Source organism: Cyclopterus lumpus, chromosome 20 (genome assembly GCF_009769545.1).
Source record: "Cyclopterus lumpus isolate fCycLum1 chromosome 20, fCycLum1.pri, whole genome shotgun sequence".
NCBI classification, from domain to species: Eukaryota; Metazoa; Chordata; class Actinopteri; order Perciformes; family Cyclopteridae; genus Cyclopterus; species Cyclopterus lumpus.
In genome coordinates this window covers 7,405,167-7,423,578 of record NC_046985.1, presented here as the reverse complement: position 1 = coordinate 7,423,578, position 18,412 = coordinate 7,405,167, and the positions used below count along the sequence as shown (strand labels likewise).

Sequence of the window (18,412 nt, the reverse complement as noted above, 5' to 3'; positions counted from 1 at the left end):
GTCTTTCTATGCATATATATATTTTTTATATCTCCCACCTGTTCATCTTCAGGAGAGCTCAATATGACCTGAATACATAAACAGAAACGTGAGCACCTGTTGGATGTTGCCGTTCGCGTCATGGTAACAGCTTGAGGAGCTAACGGAGCTTTTAAGTGACTCATATATTAAGGACGAGGAACGATTGTGTGTTCTGTTCTGGAACAGCTGAACAAGTAAATGTTCAAAATGTACGTCATGAGGTCCTACAATTATTATATCATGCAACCACACTTTGTCTTAACGTGCCACATACGTTCAGTCTAATATGAACCTCAATGTGTTCAAGCATGAATTCCTCAGCAGTTAATCTGACGGACGTAATGTTTTATACTGATGGCTCCCTTTAATTTTTGACCTTTACCATGTGAATATGCCATTTGTCTAAGCGCTCTCAGGGGGAACTGTGTCTATATCTGCGTGTCTATGTCTATATCTGCATGTGTGCACGTCTGTGTGAACGCACGCTTGCCAAGGAAGTAGATTTTCCTTGGGAGGTTTTCATGGCTGGAGTCTCTAAATCAAGCTGACAGCTTTCAAACGGCATATCATCGTCCCCATAAATTTGCATACTTCCACCTGTGAATATCATTCCACTCAACATCACAAATGCACAACTCGTTACAATAATATCATATGTTGTCTATCAGTTGAGCCATTTCACAGTGGCAAAAATATGTCACTCATAGCTCACAGGATAGAAGCCTGTATAAAACCATGCATAGGTTTATTCATGACCGCATCAACCAATGTGTTCTGTGTTTTAGAACCAGCAATTAATTGAAAAAAACATTTTAATCTCTATATCTTTATAACCTATGTCTGCACAGATAGATTAGACCAGCCAGCCATGCAACGATCTACAGATCTTCATTAATGTGGAACTTTCATTCCTCGTTGAGCCTCGCTTGCGTTGCTCCACTGCACGGCAGAAGGCCAAGTGCTCGGATGTAAGATGACATATGAATATGAATGCTTTTCCAAACTCCAAAGTCACGAGAACCGTTGTGGGGTTGAGTTTATAGCAAGTGACAGTGCCATGTGCTCTAGAAGGGGGGGAAAGGGCTGGGAGTGAGGGGTTAGAAACTATTTGAAGGGATAAAAGGATCACCAGAAAAAAAGATATGTGTGCTTAGAAAATACAATAATGATATATCTGCAGATAGACCTTTTTAAACATATGACACACATTTTTGAGAGGATTCCGAACAGTGTCAGTACTAGTAAGTATTACTCTATAACTTGTAATTCTTATAATAATCATTAAAAATACTCAGGACTAAATATGCAACAAGATCAACTTTGGGGGGAAAAACTAAGTAATACTCATTGAGAGTTGACAGTAGCTAAAGAAATAAATAACATCATATTTTGATTCAAATATCGTTACATCCTGTCTGGTGCACAGGATTATGAAGGCAAAACCCCAGAAATACAGGAAATCTCTCAAGTGAAAGAACCGAGCTCTGTGTGTGCAGCTCCGAAGGTCTCAGTAACGAATGAGCAACAGCCTACAAGTGAATTGCAGTGACAGCAAACATCAGCATCCATGTCACAACACAACAGGAAGTCCTTCAGCTGTACACATGAATGCAAGCAGGCAGATAGACACACACACACACACACACACACACACACAAGGCTTCAGTCAGCAGCAGAGATCTGCTGAACCAACAGCTCGGGGCCGGGGGCCGGACACACAGGACAGAGATAAGCAATCTGACAAAGAGAGACACAAGGGACGAAGACACAAAGCGGGGCACATGAGGGCACTAAATATGACGCTTGAAGTCAAAATAAATCAGGGCTAAAAGGCTGTTAACGATGAAGATGAATGAAGATATTGAAGCCGGGCTAAAAATACAGATTATTCATCTCCACTTCTCTTTATTATACTCCTACAGGACTAATGAGCTCCGATCTTCATGGATTTCCTCTGTGGCAATTATTAACAGTTCCTAAGCTAGAAATAGCGTTGACTTGATGCTAATTGTATTACATTGCACAAAAGAAAGCTGCAGGAAAATGTTGACAGCCCAGCCGATGAGAAACAGAGTGTGCTACGTCAAATTTTACTTTACGATGAGTGTATTCTCATGCCGTACTTCCCCTCAATATCCGGTCCCCCGTGGGAAAAAGATAGGGTTTCTGTAAGTGTCATTTAGAAGTGAAAGTTTCCGCAACTACTGACTGACAAGAGGACAACGTGTTGCTTGACACAAGTCAATCACATCCACCAACTCCTGTGTGCGTTGCTACCAGGAGAGTGACACAACAGTGGTTCTTTGTTTTCCAGAGTTAATTCGTCAAATATGTCTTTTCAACAGGAAAGGCAACTTAACTCGAGCTCCGGCACACGTGCTTTTGATTGGCCTTCGATTTCAGAACTTGAGTTAGGGGTCCGTCTGCCCCGCCCCTTGTCCGACATCTGCTCTGACCCTTTGCCAGGTCACAGGTTCTTGTACACACGTTTCAGTGTTTGTGTCCAGTCGAGACCGAGCTGGACCCCTTTGGTGTTTCCTATGCACCCAACGTGTTGATGAAAAGACTCGAGAGGCCCAGTTCATGTGTGCGGAGGCCTCCTTAATGAACTGAGGAACTCACTCAGAGACGCTCTGGGTGCCGAAGAGGCTGATTAAAGAAAGAAGGGGAGGGAGAGGATGGAGAGTAGGGGGGAGGAGAAATGTATAGAAGGGAAGAGAAGAAGAAGGAAGGGGGGGTGGGGAATCCTCTCTCCTGAGGTACAACTAGTCCTTCAATACTGCTGGCCCTCTGCTCTGAGTGAAAGAGGGAGGGGAGAGGGCTTTGGCCAAAAACCCTTGAGTCTGATCCTCATTAAGAAGCACAAAGAACATCAAAGACCAACCCCAAACCTCTATCAGTCAGGAGCACCCACAATCCCCGTGATATTAAAATTCCCAGGCGCCATTCAGTGTCAAGTTCTGAGGTAGGCGCAGGGGCTCGGGTGACTCAGGGTTTGGGGAACTTTAAGGTCCCGAAGGTCAGTGGAAAGTTTGCGCTAACTTCTTCTCGCCTCAGTGATTGGCTGCTGCTGAATAAGCTCTCTGCTGGAAGGAGAAGATGATAACTAGCAGCTGTGGGTAGATAATGGTCACTAGCAGCTGTGAGATGCTGTAATAACATTTGAAACCATTTAAAGTGGAAAAACGCAAGTTTATATGTTCTTGGTTGTAATATAAAATGACTTCACGTCACTAAAATGGTAAAAATCTGGTTCAGAAACTTAAGACATTAGGTTTAATCAGCAACTGTTTAGTCATATTTGCAAGAGGTCACTGGTCAGTTTGGCTTTCCCGTCACATTTATTCTCTCACTTTGAAGTTGTATCAAGGTCAGTTCTTCATATGCCACATTATCCTTTCAGCTCTTCCAGTTAAGTCAAGAGTCACTTTCAAACAGTGCTAGTGCTAAAATAAAAAGGTGGATCATCTAAGGGTGCTCTCACTGAAGGGCTGATGTGCAAACTAATCTTTATCACAGTTATGCCTATTTTAAACTTATCAGAGAAAAGACATGAAACGGATTTCTGAAGAAAGGTTTCCAGACAGTTAACCCTAAAATAATGCATGCTGGGGAAAAAAAAGAAGCCTGAAAGTTGTCAGTTGACTTAACTAAATATTGATAGCCTATATTAAGTTAAAGCGGCATTAACTGATAGTTGTATTCACTTGGGGGCAGCGTAACAAGCTGGAAACACCAACACTGACATTATGAGGTCTCCGGGCCCAACAGAGGTATCCAAGAAACTACGAGAAGTACACGCCGCGTGGCTCCATCTTAAGGAGACTATAAATACTGAGTATACATTCCACCCTGGTGGTCCAAAGCGTACAGCTGGGCCGACTCAGGTCACAACAGCACAGGATGCCCGAAGGGGCTGTTTCTATCATAGACGCAGCAGGCATCGAACACACACCGGCCGCTCCTCTTTCATCTGGCTGTGCTGGGACATGAACCCAGATCCGTCCATGATTCACACACACACACACACACACACACACACACACACACACACACACACACACACACACACACACACACACACAAACACAAACACAGATGTATGCAGTGGTTAGAAGTTACGGTCCTATCAGAGGACAGCAGACGAAACCCATGCTTTAATTCATTCCACTTAACAAACGGACATGTCAATAATATAATCTAGCCGTTGTTACATTTATTGTGCTAAAGACAGAAGATTACAAAGAAGTACACTGGAGGTTGGAAGCAGGAAAGTAATTTTGTTTTCCCCCCGCTGACGCCTGAACGAGAGAAGCAGGGAGTAGAGGACCTCGCTGACCTTGCCAAAAGGTCCGATGATTGCTGCCACCTCTTTAGACTGCTGTCAGGCTCGGGCCATTAAATCTCTTACACGACCGCTGGCCTTTACAGTGGCAGTTGACAGCCAAGTCTGCATCGTCTCAGCTTCACATACATAAGAGAGAGGCGGCGCATCACATCTGATTGTTAAATATCACTGAGTGTCATCTCCTCGACCAAAGGCTAAAGTGAAAGGCGTGTTAAGCTGCAAAGGTGACAAAATCAGCACAGCATCCAATCAACGTGAGGAATAGACTCTAAAGTGACCCTACCAGTTCTAACTGGTTATATTTCTGCAAAACAAAAGAGAAGAACCCAGCTTTCTGTAAGAGCCCTATTCATTCTTCAAATCAAGAAGAATGACCAGGAGAGAATGACTGGATTTAAATGTGGTAGGTGGCTCAACACAATAGAAAGGGCTCCTAATTAAAAACTCCTTTGTCTTCAGATTACCGTTTGGATCAAGGGAGCAACAGCCGTTCGCTGATGCCAGCACCACTCTTATTGGCGTGCTGGTATTTCAGAGACGTTCTGGGGAGTCGAGTGGATTAGCCCAACTTGACCTGAAAATTCACAGGAAATGCCAAAGAATGTACTGCACACAGCAATGCTTATATTAATTTCCTCATTTTCACATAAAGAATGTTGCCGATAAAGCAATAGGCCGCAGCTTGTTCCGCCACTCAATTTTTCTCTCTTTTCATAAAAAAAAAAAAAAATGGAAGTTTGAAACGGATAATTGCATTGCGACTGCAGCTGGAGGTGTCCTGGATGAAAAAAAACATATAGCTGATCAAATGTGCTGCGGGGCGATCACAGCACGTCTCAGCATTTTCTCGATGTGTGCTTTCCTCCCACAGACCCCCCCCCCCCCCTTGCTGTGACCGCATCCAATCAGTGGCGACCCGTTCCACTTAAAAACACCCACTTGTATCCTTCGCACTAAACCTCCCATTCATCACATTGACAGGAACGTCTTGCGGTTATTGACCGGGAGTGGATTCTTTTACCATCCACAAGCTCACGTATCAAATTAGAAACCAAAGCTAAATGTTTGGGAGGTTAAAAATGAGTGGTGTCAGATAAGGGGCTTGTTTTTAACAAAAAGTGAGCATGAATTACTGGAAATCAGGAGGTGCTTATCAAACTGAGAAAACGTGTGTGTGTTTTTGGTTTTCTCCCATCAGTCATGTTGAAATAATTGTCTGAGGTGTGTTCGAGTGTACAGATCGTGTGTCTGAGCAACACATACTTCCCACAAAATCTTACTGGATGGTAAAACAACATGACGCACTTTATGTTTCTTTTTATACCGATTAAACATGTGAATGAGTGAGGTTTAGATGTGCTGCTGGGTAGATTTGGTTCATTTCGGACCATGCCTGGCTCTGTGTTTCCAGTTTTAGTTATGCTAAGTTAAGCAAACAGATCAATCTTGTCATCTCATCAAATGAGGTTCAAAATGCTCCGTCTTCCACATTGATACAGTAACAATGTGTGTGTGTGCGTGCGTGTGTGTGTGTGTGTACGAGCGTGCGTGTGTGTGTGCGTGTCTAGGCCCGACCTCTGGCAGTGACCCAGATGTTTTGATTGATTTGTAAAGTCATTAAAATCTCCGCTGGAGAATAATAGACTCGATGTCGTCAGCATTGGAGTTTGAAGAGTTTGAAGATAAGCCTAAGATAAGCCTAATTATCAGGTGCCCACACACACATATGCACACACACACTTTATATTAAGCTTCAGCGCACAACCTTACTCACGTAAACTGTGCCTCATTTTCTCCCCTGCATATCTATTTGATATTTTCCTTTGAACATGACCTCGCTGCAGCATCAAAGCAGAGGCTATTTGATTTCTCACTTATCTGCGTCAAAGTAAATGTTTCGTTCCCGAAGCTGCTTTATAAAAAATAAAAAAAATGTCATTGCGGCTGGCATCACGCATCATTAGTGCTCGAGGAGGGCATGCAGAGAGTGTTATTACACCCTGTATCCCAAAAGCACAGAAATAAAGCCAGATTGTCTCTAATCACCAATAAAGAAACGCAGATATTTCAAGACCACTGCTCAGGGCGGCTGAATGACAACTGTGGAGAGAGCTACGGCAACCCTCTGGGAGTCATCATTTTAACAGTGATTCCCATCTGGGTATTATCAAGCCTTAGATCCTTCCAGATTTAAGACGACTATAAACAAGATGGAACGTTGTTTACTCCTCAGCTGATTCTACAGGCGAGAAAAGAGCAGCGGAGGGGATGACGGCGCAGTGGTGTCTACAGGGGCGCTGTGAGCGAGTTCTCGCTCGGCTGCAGCAGCCAATAAGAAGCTTGAAGTGCCTGGTGCTGAGAGGGTCTCTGTGTCACTTGTTGCCGGCGCGCAGGAGAGCTTCATTATCTCCCATTCTTCGCATGAAAAGGTGGTGAATTTCTTTGCACGGTTTTGAGACAACTATAGATACTTCATCCCATCTTCTTCAGGAAGGAACTCATGGAGAGGGAATCAATTAGAAGGAGAAAAAAAAAGAATAAAAAAACAAAAAAAACAAAGAGGAAAACATCTGTTTCCTCTCCACATAGCACGGGCATCCCGCTGCTGGAGAGACAAGAGAAGTCAGGAGAGGGTGGATAATTCATTAGGCACACACCGTTTCATGATGCATAGCAGTTCAGTGAGACAGAGATGATGACTCAACCAGGAGTAATTCTAGCCACACGATACCGCCGACTCTGCACTATGTTACACTCTTATTGTAGATCTCTGGGATGTTTCATCTTTTGTTTTGGTCTTTTGAAATCTTCCTTTGACTTCCTTTCTCGAGAACGACCTTTACGTTAACTCTCCTTTCTCACAAACGCTTGCTGATGGAAGTCAGAAAATAGTCTGCATTGGGGTTTTTTTTCCCAAGAATAGGCCAAAGAGAAACGGAGCACTGCTAACGTGAGAGCCGGATATAGTGACTCAAGTGCCTCCAAAGATATGAAAAGGTCAGCAGAAAGTGGATGAAATGTGAGAGTGCTTGGGTTTAAATACACACTTGAATATTTTTAAAAGATGGTCCAAAACTTACAATAGGCCCTTCTGAAATATCTTCAAGCCTAAGAAGACTAATAATACTCTAATTGTACTATCACAAATGACATAAGTCTGAATAAATTCAAAGAAATGACAATATAGTAATGAATCAACACTAGCTGCAAGATATACTGTATATCTATAAAAGCTGAGAGAAATCTTGGTATGCTCATCACAATGAAAATAGCAACATAATAGCAAAATAGCAACCAAACCTCATGAAGACAGGCTCAGTGAGTTTCCCGTCTGAGAGTATGTTCAGTAATTTAGCAACAAGAAACCAAGTGGATAACAACTCAAGGTTATTTTACCAGAGAGTGGCATCCCGAGTCAAAGCTAGAAACACAGCAGCATACTACCGTTGGGCACAGAAGGCCACGGTGTTCCTTTAAATCTATGTGTTTTACACTCAGAGGGAACTGAAGAGCCCTTAAGGGACAGGCTTTTAATCCGCTGTGAAAACAGCTGTTTAGCGTCTCAGGGGCCTGACTATTTCCAGAAGGATCATGTCAAGAGCCTATCCAAGGAGATCAGCATCTTCAATGGGACCGACAGCCGCCCGACCATGACGTTTCACAACTTACGCGTGGTGACAGCCACTCACATTTAAAAAAACATCACATTAGTAGTAGTGAGTGAACTATGTTTAGAAAAGTATGTCATCTAATCATTAAGGCTGTGTATTATCGTCACCGTCACAACAATTTTGATGAGTTTTCCCAGAGAATTATAGGCTGTGAAGACAGACCCCCCCCCCGGCCCTGGTTTGTAAAGCCAGACACTGGCAGACACTATCTGTCTTCCACGAGCTGCTGGTGAACAAGCAAATGCTGTGATTATCATTCCAACACAGCATGTGCCATATCCAGGAAATTGCATACAGGGACTGCGAGTATGAAAGCATGCAGCCATGTTTCGCGTTCCTCCTGGACGTCCCAACAAAAGGGACACTGATAAGAGATAACGGCCATGTAGTCTGAAGAAGTGCAAAGTGGGAACTCAAACCAAAGCCATGGGCTAACGGAGTCAGCGGCACTGTTATCATGAGGGACTGTTGGTCCGATGGTTTTTAGTGTCACGCGTTATGAGGTTGTGAGATCAATTCTGAGGCAATTATCAAATAGTTGTGTTATTTTAGGAGAGGCATGGATTTGCATTTGAATCTGCAAACGCCGTTCGTTATTAATACGCCCAAGATATCACCCAGTGTGACGTTTAGCACGTTCAAGTTAGCGCAGAGCATTTGTAAGTGTTGCACACACACACACACACAACTTGTTTGATCCGCTTGTTATTGGCGTGCACTGAAAACAGTGTCATCACCAAGAACATGCGTGCACATATTTAATTTACTGCGGAGATGAGGCAAGAGGGCGCAGGAGTTGCTTGCTGGACAGGCGTGGCCCGACACTCCCAGTCAACAATAACCTCAACACAGTATGCTTGGAATATGATACATACCACACAGTAAATGTGTGGGTTTTAGTGGTAGCTATATACATATTAATATGGCATGTATGGTCACACTTCTCAGTCAGGTGTCCTTTTAATCCATTTTACAATTATTTCTGAATCGGGTATTGGGTAGTAATCTCGTACACAGAAGATGCATGTGCATTTTGGGCAAAGTGATGTCCCCATATGATGGTTTAGAAGCAGGTGGCTTTTTAATGGGAGTCGTAGAATAACAGACAATTTGGACTTGCAACAAGTCTATTTGATTAAATTGGCGTGTGGACAAAGAGATGCGACAGACTTGAGTTAACGGGGAATGAAATCCAGCAACAACACCGGCTAACAGAACTTCCTGAGGAGAGCGTGTCGAGCCGTTCCTTCTGTGGATCCCGTAAGAGACGGAGTTGGATGTTGGAGTGCTCCACTCTTCCAATTGTTACACGATCTCTGCGATCTGCCTTCCAATCAAGGCCACATATCCTTCTCCAACCTCCAATCTCACTGGGAAGCTGAGATGATAAACATCAGAGTGCAGCTGTCTGGGACGTAAAGCAGCTTACTGGAAGACTGTAACGCTGTAACGTATTAAATGTGCAGCTCGACAGACGGACGTTCCACAATGAAGCCGAGATTCACCTCACTCGAGGAAGGATCACGCTTTCACAGAGATGGTCGAACTTCCATGGATAGCAACAACTGAGAAAACGGACAATACTACTCACACCTCTTCTAATCTGTAATTCTACAAAAACAGTTGAAGTGTTAAAGTCACACTTATATCCATTTCTCCTCCTTTTTTTTGGCTGCAGATTCACATGTTCATGAAAGCCTTTACCAGGGCTTTCCTGGGAACCATCCTTTGGCACGCAGTAATGAATGTGTTTTTCTCCGCCAGCTGCAGCAGCGACAGCAACAACAGCAGAGAAAAGTTCTCAGTGAGCATGAGCAGAAACAGCCACCGTTGGCTGAATATACACCAAACGAGTAGCCCTAACCACGGTGTCAAACGCCAACGTTATCAATAACCCTGAGAAGAGGATGTCCACGGTACTTTGTATTTGTGCGAGACAGGAGACACAACAACGGCCGTGTTTGTGCATAAAGTGTCCAAACACAGATGTCGCACGGTGCTTAATCTCAAGTCCAATGAACGTAATCAACAGCAGCTCAGAGATGCTTTGACCAACAGACCGCTCACATCTGCCAAAGTGTTCAAGGTGACGGCAACATGGTGAGCCGTTATCGCAGTCTGGGAAATGAACGGAGGAGCCACTGTTCTGCTGCTATCGGCGCCGTTTGTATTTCACGTGTCTAGTATATGAAATTTGGCGATTCATCCCTGAGAGGACAATAAGGGCCTGGAATGTTTGTGAGCGAGAGAGAGAGAGAGAGAGAGTGAAACATGACCCAACTGTCACTTGCATCAGGGCCGAGTCAGAATGTGTGCTTCGCTGCTGAAGCCGTTCTTTACCTCCATGCACACAACCTCGGCCTGACCTGCACACGACATCAGCACTTTTCACCCTGCCCGCTCACATGCATGTCAGCGGCTGATGTTGGCAGAACACACACAACCCCCCCCCCCCCCCCCCCCCCCCCCCCATCAGACTGACATAACAGCTCCCATCATATGCGAGTAAATCACAAACTTGCACACGCGCCGCCATGGAACCACTGTGCGCTGTAGATGCCCCTCTGGGAGGGCTTTGCAGCAAACTAGCAAAAAAAATGTCTATTGATTCTTTGCTCACGTGCCCTGTCACTCAGCCTGTCACCATGGAGATGCGCTCAGCTTCCCAGCGTCTCATGCTGTAGTGCATATTCACTGCAGCACACAGCAGCAGAGAGGCGGGCGCATGCTACCTCGCATGCGATCGCATCTTTAAAAACACACACGTGTGCAATAAATGCACAAAACGCACAGAGTGTGTTATAACCGACACTAATGCGTTATGCACTCAGAATGCATCACAAGGTGAGCGACACACAGCACGGGGAGTGTTACACTGGCTGAGGATTAAAAGTTAGCAAGCAGCACCTAAAAGGGGCAACTGCCACTTCAGTGATGGGATCACAGCACTGAAGGAGATGCAGAGTGCGTCGCAGGTGAGAGGAGGGAGGGGGAGGTCATCACACAACCTCCACAAACTAGTCACGCATAACATGTGCAATATAACCAGCAACATATATATTTTGTCTCAAACAATGATTACATTTCCTCGAAAGACTTGAGAGCAAATAACTAAGACATTTTAAAAGCTAATCTTCAATCATTTCCCCACATTGTTAGCATGTAAAGAACAATAATAATAGACATATAGGTTTATGGAACACAACTGTTTCCCTGGAAAGAGCTGAAGCGTGGTGTGTAATTGTTCTTACAATATGGCTACAATAAGCAATGAAAGAAAAAAAAAAGGGGGGGGAAAGCACATATTTCAATTCCAACTCAACTCATATCCTGTATTACTAAAGGATTAGGCCTACATATTAAGTTAATAGGGAACCCATAACATTAGCCCAAAAGTTTCCCCATGCAGACACATTAGTTTTACAGGTGAAATCAAGGTCAACACTGATAATGTCCTTACTTTGACATGTGGGACTTCCTTTGTGCTCACTCGGAGGGAGGTCCGCGAACTGCACCCGGTGTCCCGACATCGTCCGATACCACCTCGCAGGTCAGAGCCACGCGACCGCCGACCGTGTTCTCCGGTCTCCGGGATTTGTTTCAAAGTATCCGGTAACTTCCGAGCACGCGGAGGCGGGGGGGCTGAACTGCGTCGACGTGACCGCGTCTCCCCGTGCGTTTCTAGCGCGTGGGAATCATTCACTGACACGCTCATACACTGGAGGGAGTGGTGGTGTGGGGGGGGGACGGGGGGGAGTGTCTGTCGATGACTTTCCCCCTCTGCTCCTATAGCGCGCGCTGTGTGTGTGTGCGTGCGTGCGTGCGTGCGTGCGCGGACGCTGACCGTGTGCCAGTACTGCGGTCCGCTCTCACCTGCCCGCCGCTCCGTAGCCCGACGACACTTTCTGGACCATGCGGAACTCCCTCGAACCGGCAAAACTGGAAATCTCTCCCCCCGCATTTAAACTTATTTTTTTAACCCCGTCCATATGACTGCAGGGTTACGTCATCGCTGTGGCGTTCAGGGGAAAGGATACGTTATGAACCCTTCAGAAAGTAGGAAGCTGGATGCTGATGTTTTATGAATACAACAGCCTCTTGTGGGACCAGGAGGGAAACGCATTTTCACAAGTCAACACAAAGTTATGTTTATAATTGATTGGGCACATTTTTTTTTTTTTTAAAAGCTACAATTCTCATTTTCTATTACAACATTTTACATTTTGTTGTTGTTTGTTTTAAAATCAAAAGTTGTGTGAAGCCAATGCAGTAGGTCCTAATCTAGACACAAATTCCTTTCACATTAGTTCATCACAATGTTTCTGGGGGGCTACATCGCCACCTAGTGGAATAAACGTGCATCCATAGCGTCAGAAAGCTTCTGTACATACTACTGTTTCATAATGGACACGTGCAGTTTCAAACGTCAGAAAAGGGCTGAATCACTTCTTCTGGGAAAATATAAAAACATAGGTCAATGTACTCAATTGTAGACCCACAGGTCACAAAGTTATATGCTTTCTTAAGTCGGTCTATCATTCTATGTTTGGAATAAATGTGTGTATAAGTATTTTCTCTCCCACAATTCATCCATTTTTTAGCTGTAATTGCAATTCCGTAGTAACGGCAAAAGGTACTTTACCGGTGGACAAGAACTTTGATAAAAGATAAGAACGTTAGTTCATTTAATTATACATAAAATAATTTGTGAAAGGTTCAAACAAAATGCTAAAAAAAAAAAAGGAAAACGTTGTAAATATTACAACATGAAAGCATAAGAACTTCACTCAGTACTGAAAGAAACCCCATAACACTTAAAATGTCTATATGAACTTTAAATGTCATTGTTGTGTTCACAGCTTGTTTCCACAAAAATACAGTATTTGAGGAAATCTCACAAAAGAAGTCCCCAAATTACAACGACATATAAAAAAGGTACTGCACTCTAAAGCGGTCGACTTCCACAGAGCTTTGACCCGGTGCAGCTCCATTGTCATATGTGCACTGTTGCTGCAGCCTGGACCTGAATCAGAGGCTCCTGAATCACTGCATGCAATAAACTCCGGGTGACGGGTGAGTACTGCACACATCACCTATAGCTGCAATGTAATAGATGGATCCCATTACAGGAGCATTACATTCTGCACCCGAGACGACGGGGCTGTCTTTGTGATACTGAATAAGAATATGCGGCAAGTAAACATAAAATCACTGTAAATCAAGTGTCTTCAAAACTTTATTTTGATATGTTTTTAGTCAAAAGCCTGAAGAGAACTGGAATAATAGAAAAATAAGCCGTGAATTGTTCTCACAGACGCAAATCAAAACTCTCCGGACTTGTCTGATAGGACTTTTGTGCAAAAGAGAGTAGCGTTACAGGTATTTAACAGCAGCTATTGTGTAGCAAATCAAAGCTTTTTTCTGTAATTGGCATTGGTCTACAAAGCACAAACATAGAAAAACAACAACAGGTATGCCTATAAAAAGGCTAATAAATACTCAGAAGCACTCCCCCATACAGTAACTCATCATCATTAAAGAGGTTCACTCACGTCATCATAACCCAGAATATCACAAATAACAAGCTTTCAAACACTTCCAGAAACCACTGCCACTAATTTGGCAACGCCGGCATATACAAAAACAAAACAAAAGTATGTGCACTGCACTTCCTCTTTCTGAAGATATAAATCTTATAAAACAAAATACAGTTTCAACCACGTGGAGACACCCGAGCGGAACCAGAGGCTCTGCATTCATTCCTTTGACTCATTCATTCACTTCACGCAGATCTGTTTTGCTCAATGTACATTTTGGACAGCGAGGCCGCCATGGACTTGGCCAGCTCCTCGTCTCGTTTCCTCTGCATCTGCGAGTGTCTGCACCAGTCCTCGTACTCTGGGTTGGGGAGACACTTGTCCAGGAGGACGTCGTAGTGCCCGTTGCTCAGCCAACTCAGCCACATGGCCACTTTGGAGGCGTCCTCCTCCCCGAGGTAGTGCACCATGGTGGAGACGGTGGGGCTCTCCGAGCTCCCCCCCGTCGTCAGGTGGATGTTGACGTCCAGCATCTGGCTCATGGCGAGGAGCTCGGGGTAACCCGCCCAGGCGCCGTCCTGCGCCGCGTTGATCAGGAACACTCCCGCGTCCCCTTCAATGATGGGGTTGAACTCCTCCAGGTGGTCGGCGATGTGGTGCACCGTCTGCTCCCTCAGCTCCCCGTGCCTCGCCTGGTCCCCGTACGTGGCTTTGCACACCGCTCTGTACAGACAGTTGCCATCTGGAATGACGTGGTACCTGTACTTGTGCCTCTCCTGGAGGTACTTGTTTTGCTTCTCTACTTCCGCCAGGTACCGGCTGACTTTATGGTCGCTGTCCTCCTGCTCTTTGCATCCCTGCGGAGGAGATTCCTGCAGAACGCTGAGCTCGAAGGCCCGACTCTCGTCCGATGCTGGAGCGGCTCTGCCACCGCTAGGATCTCTCAAATCTTCCTTTATGGGGTCTTTGAGGTGACCAGCTCTGGAGGGAACTGGCTCCCCTTTGTGAAATAAGTCACACCCATTGCTTCTGAAGGGCGCTTTAGTTACACAAGTTGAAACGGCATCATCCTCCTCACGTGAACCTCCGACCATCTTCTTGCCTTCTTCTTTTCTGGGTCCACAGATGTTGTTTCTGTTGAAAAAGTGACTTTCCACCAGCTCGGGAAAAAGCTCCTCTCTGCCATTTCTGAGATGATCTATCAAGTCCACAATCACACCAGAGTCATTATAGAGCAGTCTGTGCCCACTGTGTGAGTCTGGAGAGGGGGGCTTGGTCTTGGATCCCCTCGTGACGTGGACCGGCACAGTCCTCTCCACTCCATCGGGTCTGCGGATTGATATCTCAGCAGTCGATGTGAAGTAAACAGGCCTCATAGCTTTGTAACATGAAAAGGCAGGCATGTTTGCGGAAGAAGCGCTCTCTCTCACCGGATCCCCGTTGGTCGTTGGAGTGGCGCCCGGTGGCGTAAATCCCGGTTTGCGTGCGTCAGAGGAGCTTGGCGCTGTCCCGTTCAAACGCTCGGATCCGGTCGATAAAGTTATTGTAACTTTGCGAGACGACCGCGGGTAGTGTGTCAGCGCACTGTTGTACAGCTGCATTTTGAAAGGAGTCCCTTTATACCGACCGTCGCAGCCGGGCTGTTGCGGAAAGATGACCGCAGGGTCTAAAAATACCCCCCATGTCATAAACAAACAGCGAAGTTGTAGCGGACGTTGCCATAGCCCTGGTTCCGGATGCCACGGACACCCGGAGACGAGCAGTCTTTAGACGCCTTGCGTCATTTGCTGTTGGGGTGCCTCCCTAATTTTAGACTTGAACATGTAACAGGACACTCGGCTTTAACAATGTGAAGTCAGGTCGAATGAAAACGATATACGTCTTCCGGTTGAATGCTTTCAAAATAAAGTCATTTTCGATTATTGGTTACAAATTGTTCAAGAAATACAATGTACCTTTTTTTAAAAAGCTTGTCTCAGTGCATGTACACTAGTTTACATATATTAACTTTATATATATATATATATATAACTTTTTTGTTGCTTATGTATTGTTTTGAGCTGATTGCAGCTGTGGGAAGCACTATAGCCCAGACTGCTTTCTCTCACCCTAAGTGTGGCTCTCACTAGCATAGGCTAAACCCTGCATATAATTCATTAGATTTTACAGTGCCTATAAAAGTCCGTTTTTATTCAAATATATACAAAATATGATATGATGTAAGAGGTCATACAATACAAAATATATGTTCGGACTCATCAATTCAATTTTAATTGGGCACATTGAGCACCGCTGGTGCAGCCAATTGGATTAGAAGCGTCAGCTAAATGACATGTAATGTAATGTAATGTAATGTAGAAGTCACAGCGGCTAATTTGTTAAATAGACACAACCTGTGTGGGTTTCAAATGACTTTTCTTTGGCGCCATAAGGATTTCTGTGCATGAAACACAGTTGTGCACAATTTACTTGTACATATGCACTTTCAGAATAAGCTTTATGTTGACCTTTTGCATAGTTTGTTTTAAATGTGTATTTCTGTTACGATACTTACCAATAGTATAATTGTTGTTGTCGCTATTGCTAATACCTAATATAAAAGTAAAGTGTGCTTAACAGGAGGACATGTTTCTCCTCTCATGACAATAAGTTGAAATTTATTGTGAAAGTTTGATGACTTGAGGTAACAACAATTAGGCTGTGGTCTTTATAAAACAGAGCAACGGTGGGTTTCCATTAAACTATATCTCAATAAAATATAAGTGCACAAGACTTTTCTGTGACAAATGACTTTGCGCATGTTCAAAATAATGTGTACATAGAAAAACAAACTCTGGCTCTGTGCATACATGACCCTTGCCAACTTAAATAAGAAGGCAACATAGATGACCGTTACGAGAATTACGTGATATAATGACGACTTTATTTTGAAAGCTAGTTAGCAATGTCCGGTATGGTTCATGATGTTGGAATGAGGGTTGACGCAGCTCTCCACTTCCAGGTTCGAACTGAAGGAGTGCGTCAGTGTCGACCAGTGTGAAGGATTTGATGTGCATACGCTGATAGTGTGTATGACAGTAACGCGTTAAAGTTGGCAGTTACTCTTTCCTCTGACGAGTCTTACTCTTTGACACATTTCCCCTGTGTGACTCAAGCAATGACAACCATCAAAAAAAGTCAAGGTGAAAATGGGCACATCTAGGTTTAATAATAAGAAAAAACATTGAACATCACCACCTCTTTGTTGGACTTCTCTATAACATTATAATACAACAATTACAACTAAAGCTCACGGCTTTAGTTTTAATTGAAGTTGAAGTCCACTTATTAAATTTCAGTTTGTTTGTTTTTCAGTTTAATTAATTAATTAATAAAACATTGTACTATCAGTATTTTAAGAGGCCTGCCAAATAAACAATGTACTACAATTAGGTTTTTGAGATTTAGCCCTTTCTTTATTACAGTGGTGATTATGATACTTATTATCATAATTCTTATTATTTAGATTAAAGGGCGTGGCACATAGTATTCAATAATGGAACTGGCTGATAATGACTGAATGGGGGCGACAACAGGCTTGGCCCGCTCATGTCTCTAATTTTAAATACACTGACTGTCTCAGTCCTTAAGATTGAAACGGAATCACACTGCGTCTTAATATAGATACATATGACCTCAATGTAACTGCAGCTGTAAAGTAACCTCAAAATTAATAACTAAAAACTAAAATAGTGTTTTTCTTTGATGTGTTTTTTTGGGGTGGCCAGGGGGGTCAAACCAGCTCTACTTTTCTTTTTCTTTTTTACCAAACTGCAAGTTAAGTTGCATAGCAGCGCACCGACCACCAGAGGGAGTCCGAGGATCTTAGTTCTTTTCAAGTGACTTTGCATTAAAGTGCAGTACCACAGACACACGCGCGGGGGCGACATTTAGCTCCACGCGAAGAGAAACGAACGCCTTGTCTGCACGCAAAGAGGCGACGCTACAGCAGCTGTCGCAAGGTTGTGCACCGCATACAAATGAGCGCTTCGGCCGTTGTAGTGTTGTCTTTATAGTAACCTGAACTGGTGCAGCGACCTCCAGCTGGTACGAGGTTGGCTCTACCCCCCCCCCCCCCCCCCCCCCCCCCCCCCCCCCCCCCCCCTCCCTCCCTCCATATAACATGGGGCTATACTGTTTTTACACATGTTCTCATTCCCGGGAGAAATTTGAAGCAGTCCTTTTGATAATGTTAACATTTTAAGGAAATTAACAAAAAACACAGAGAGAAAGAAAAAAAAAGTGATTCGGTGGCTACAGGCACACAACAGAATGAGCTACCACGGTGACTAACGTTTGAGGGAAAAGTGTAGTAAACGCAGCATTTACTGGTATTGCTAAACAGAATATGGGTCACTTGTTTGTTTTACGCGATGATACGGGGATACGACGTGGGTTTGAATTTTTAAATGCCACATATGCTTCTTCGCGACGTGCTACACGATCGCTAAAGAAGTGACACCAAATTAGATTTAAAAATAAGAATACACAAAACTCGATCGTATCAATACCGCGCGGATAAACCACGAGTCACAATCTGCCCCCCAATCAATAACGTTGTGATATTTCATCGCGGTTGTTATTTGTGTGGGGTGTTACCACGAGGTCCGCAGTAGTCTCCATCAGACTGTTGTTGTTGTTGTTGTTGTTCTCACTCGGGGCCGCCCGCCTAAATCACCGCCACCGTGGTTCATAATATAATACACAAGGTGTTGGTGTTTGTCTGGCTTTGTGGGGGGGGGGGGGGGGGTCTGCAGTAGTAACAGCTTCGCTAGACTGTATCCATGTCAGTGGAA

At 44.2% G+C, this 18,412-nt stretch overlaps 1 protein-coding gene across 1 annotated transcript; it reads right to left on the bottom strand.

The window, feature by feature from the left end:
* Window positions 1-13,258: 13,258 nt before the first annotated feature.
* On the bottom strand, window positions 13,259-15,456 carry LOC117749824 (OTU domain-containing protein 1). The gene has a single exon (XM_034560602.1). It carries the CDS (start codon window positions 15,263-15,265, stop codon window positions 13,823-13,825), a length of 1,443 nt encoding a protein of 480 aa, XP_034416493.1. The 5' UTR covers window positions 15,266-15,456; the 3' UTR covers window positions 13,259-13,822.
* Between the last annotated feature and the right edge of the window lie 2,956 nt (window positions 15,457-18,412).

What these genes read in the sequence shown, in the direction of transcription:
- LOC117749824 (XM_034560602.1), bottom strand. Translation starts at nt 15,265, where the DNA reads ATGACATGGGGGGTATTTTTAGACCCTGCGGTCATCTTTCCGCAACAG.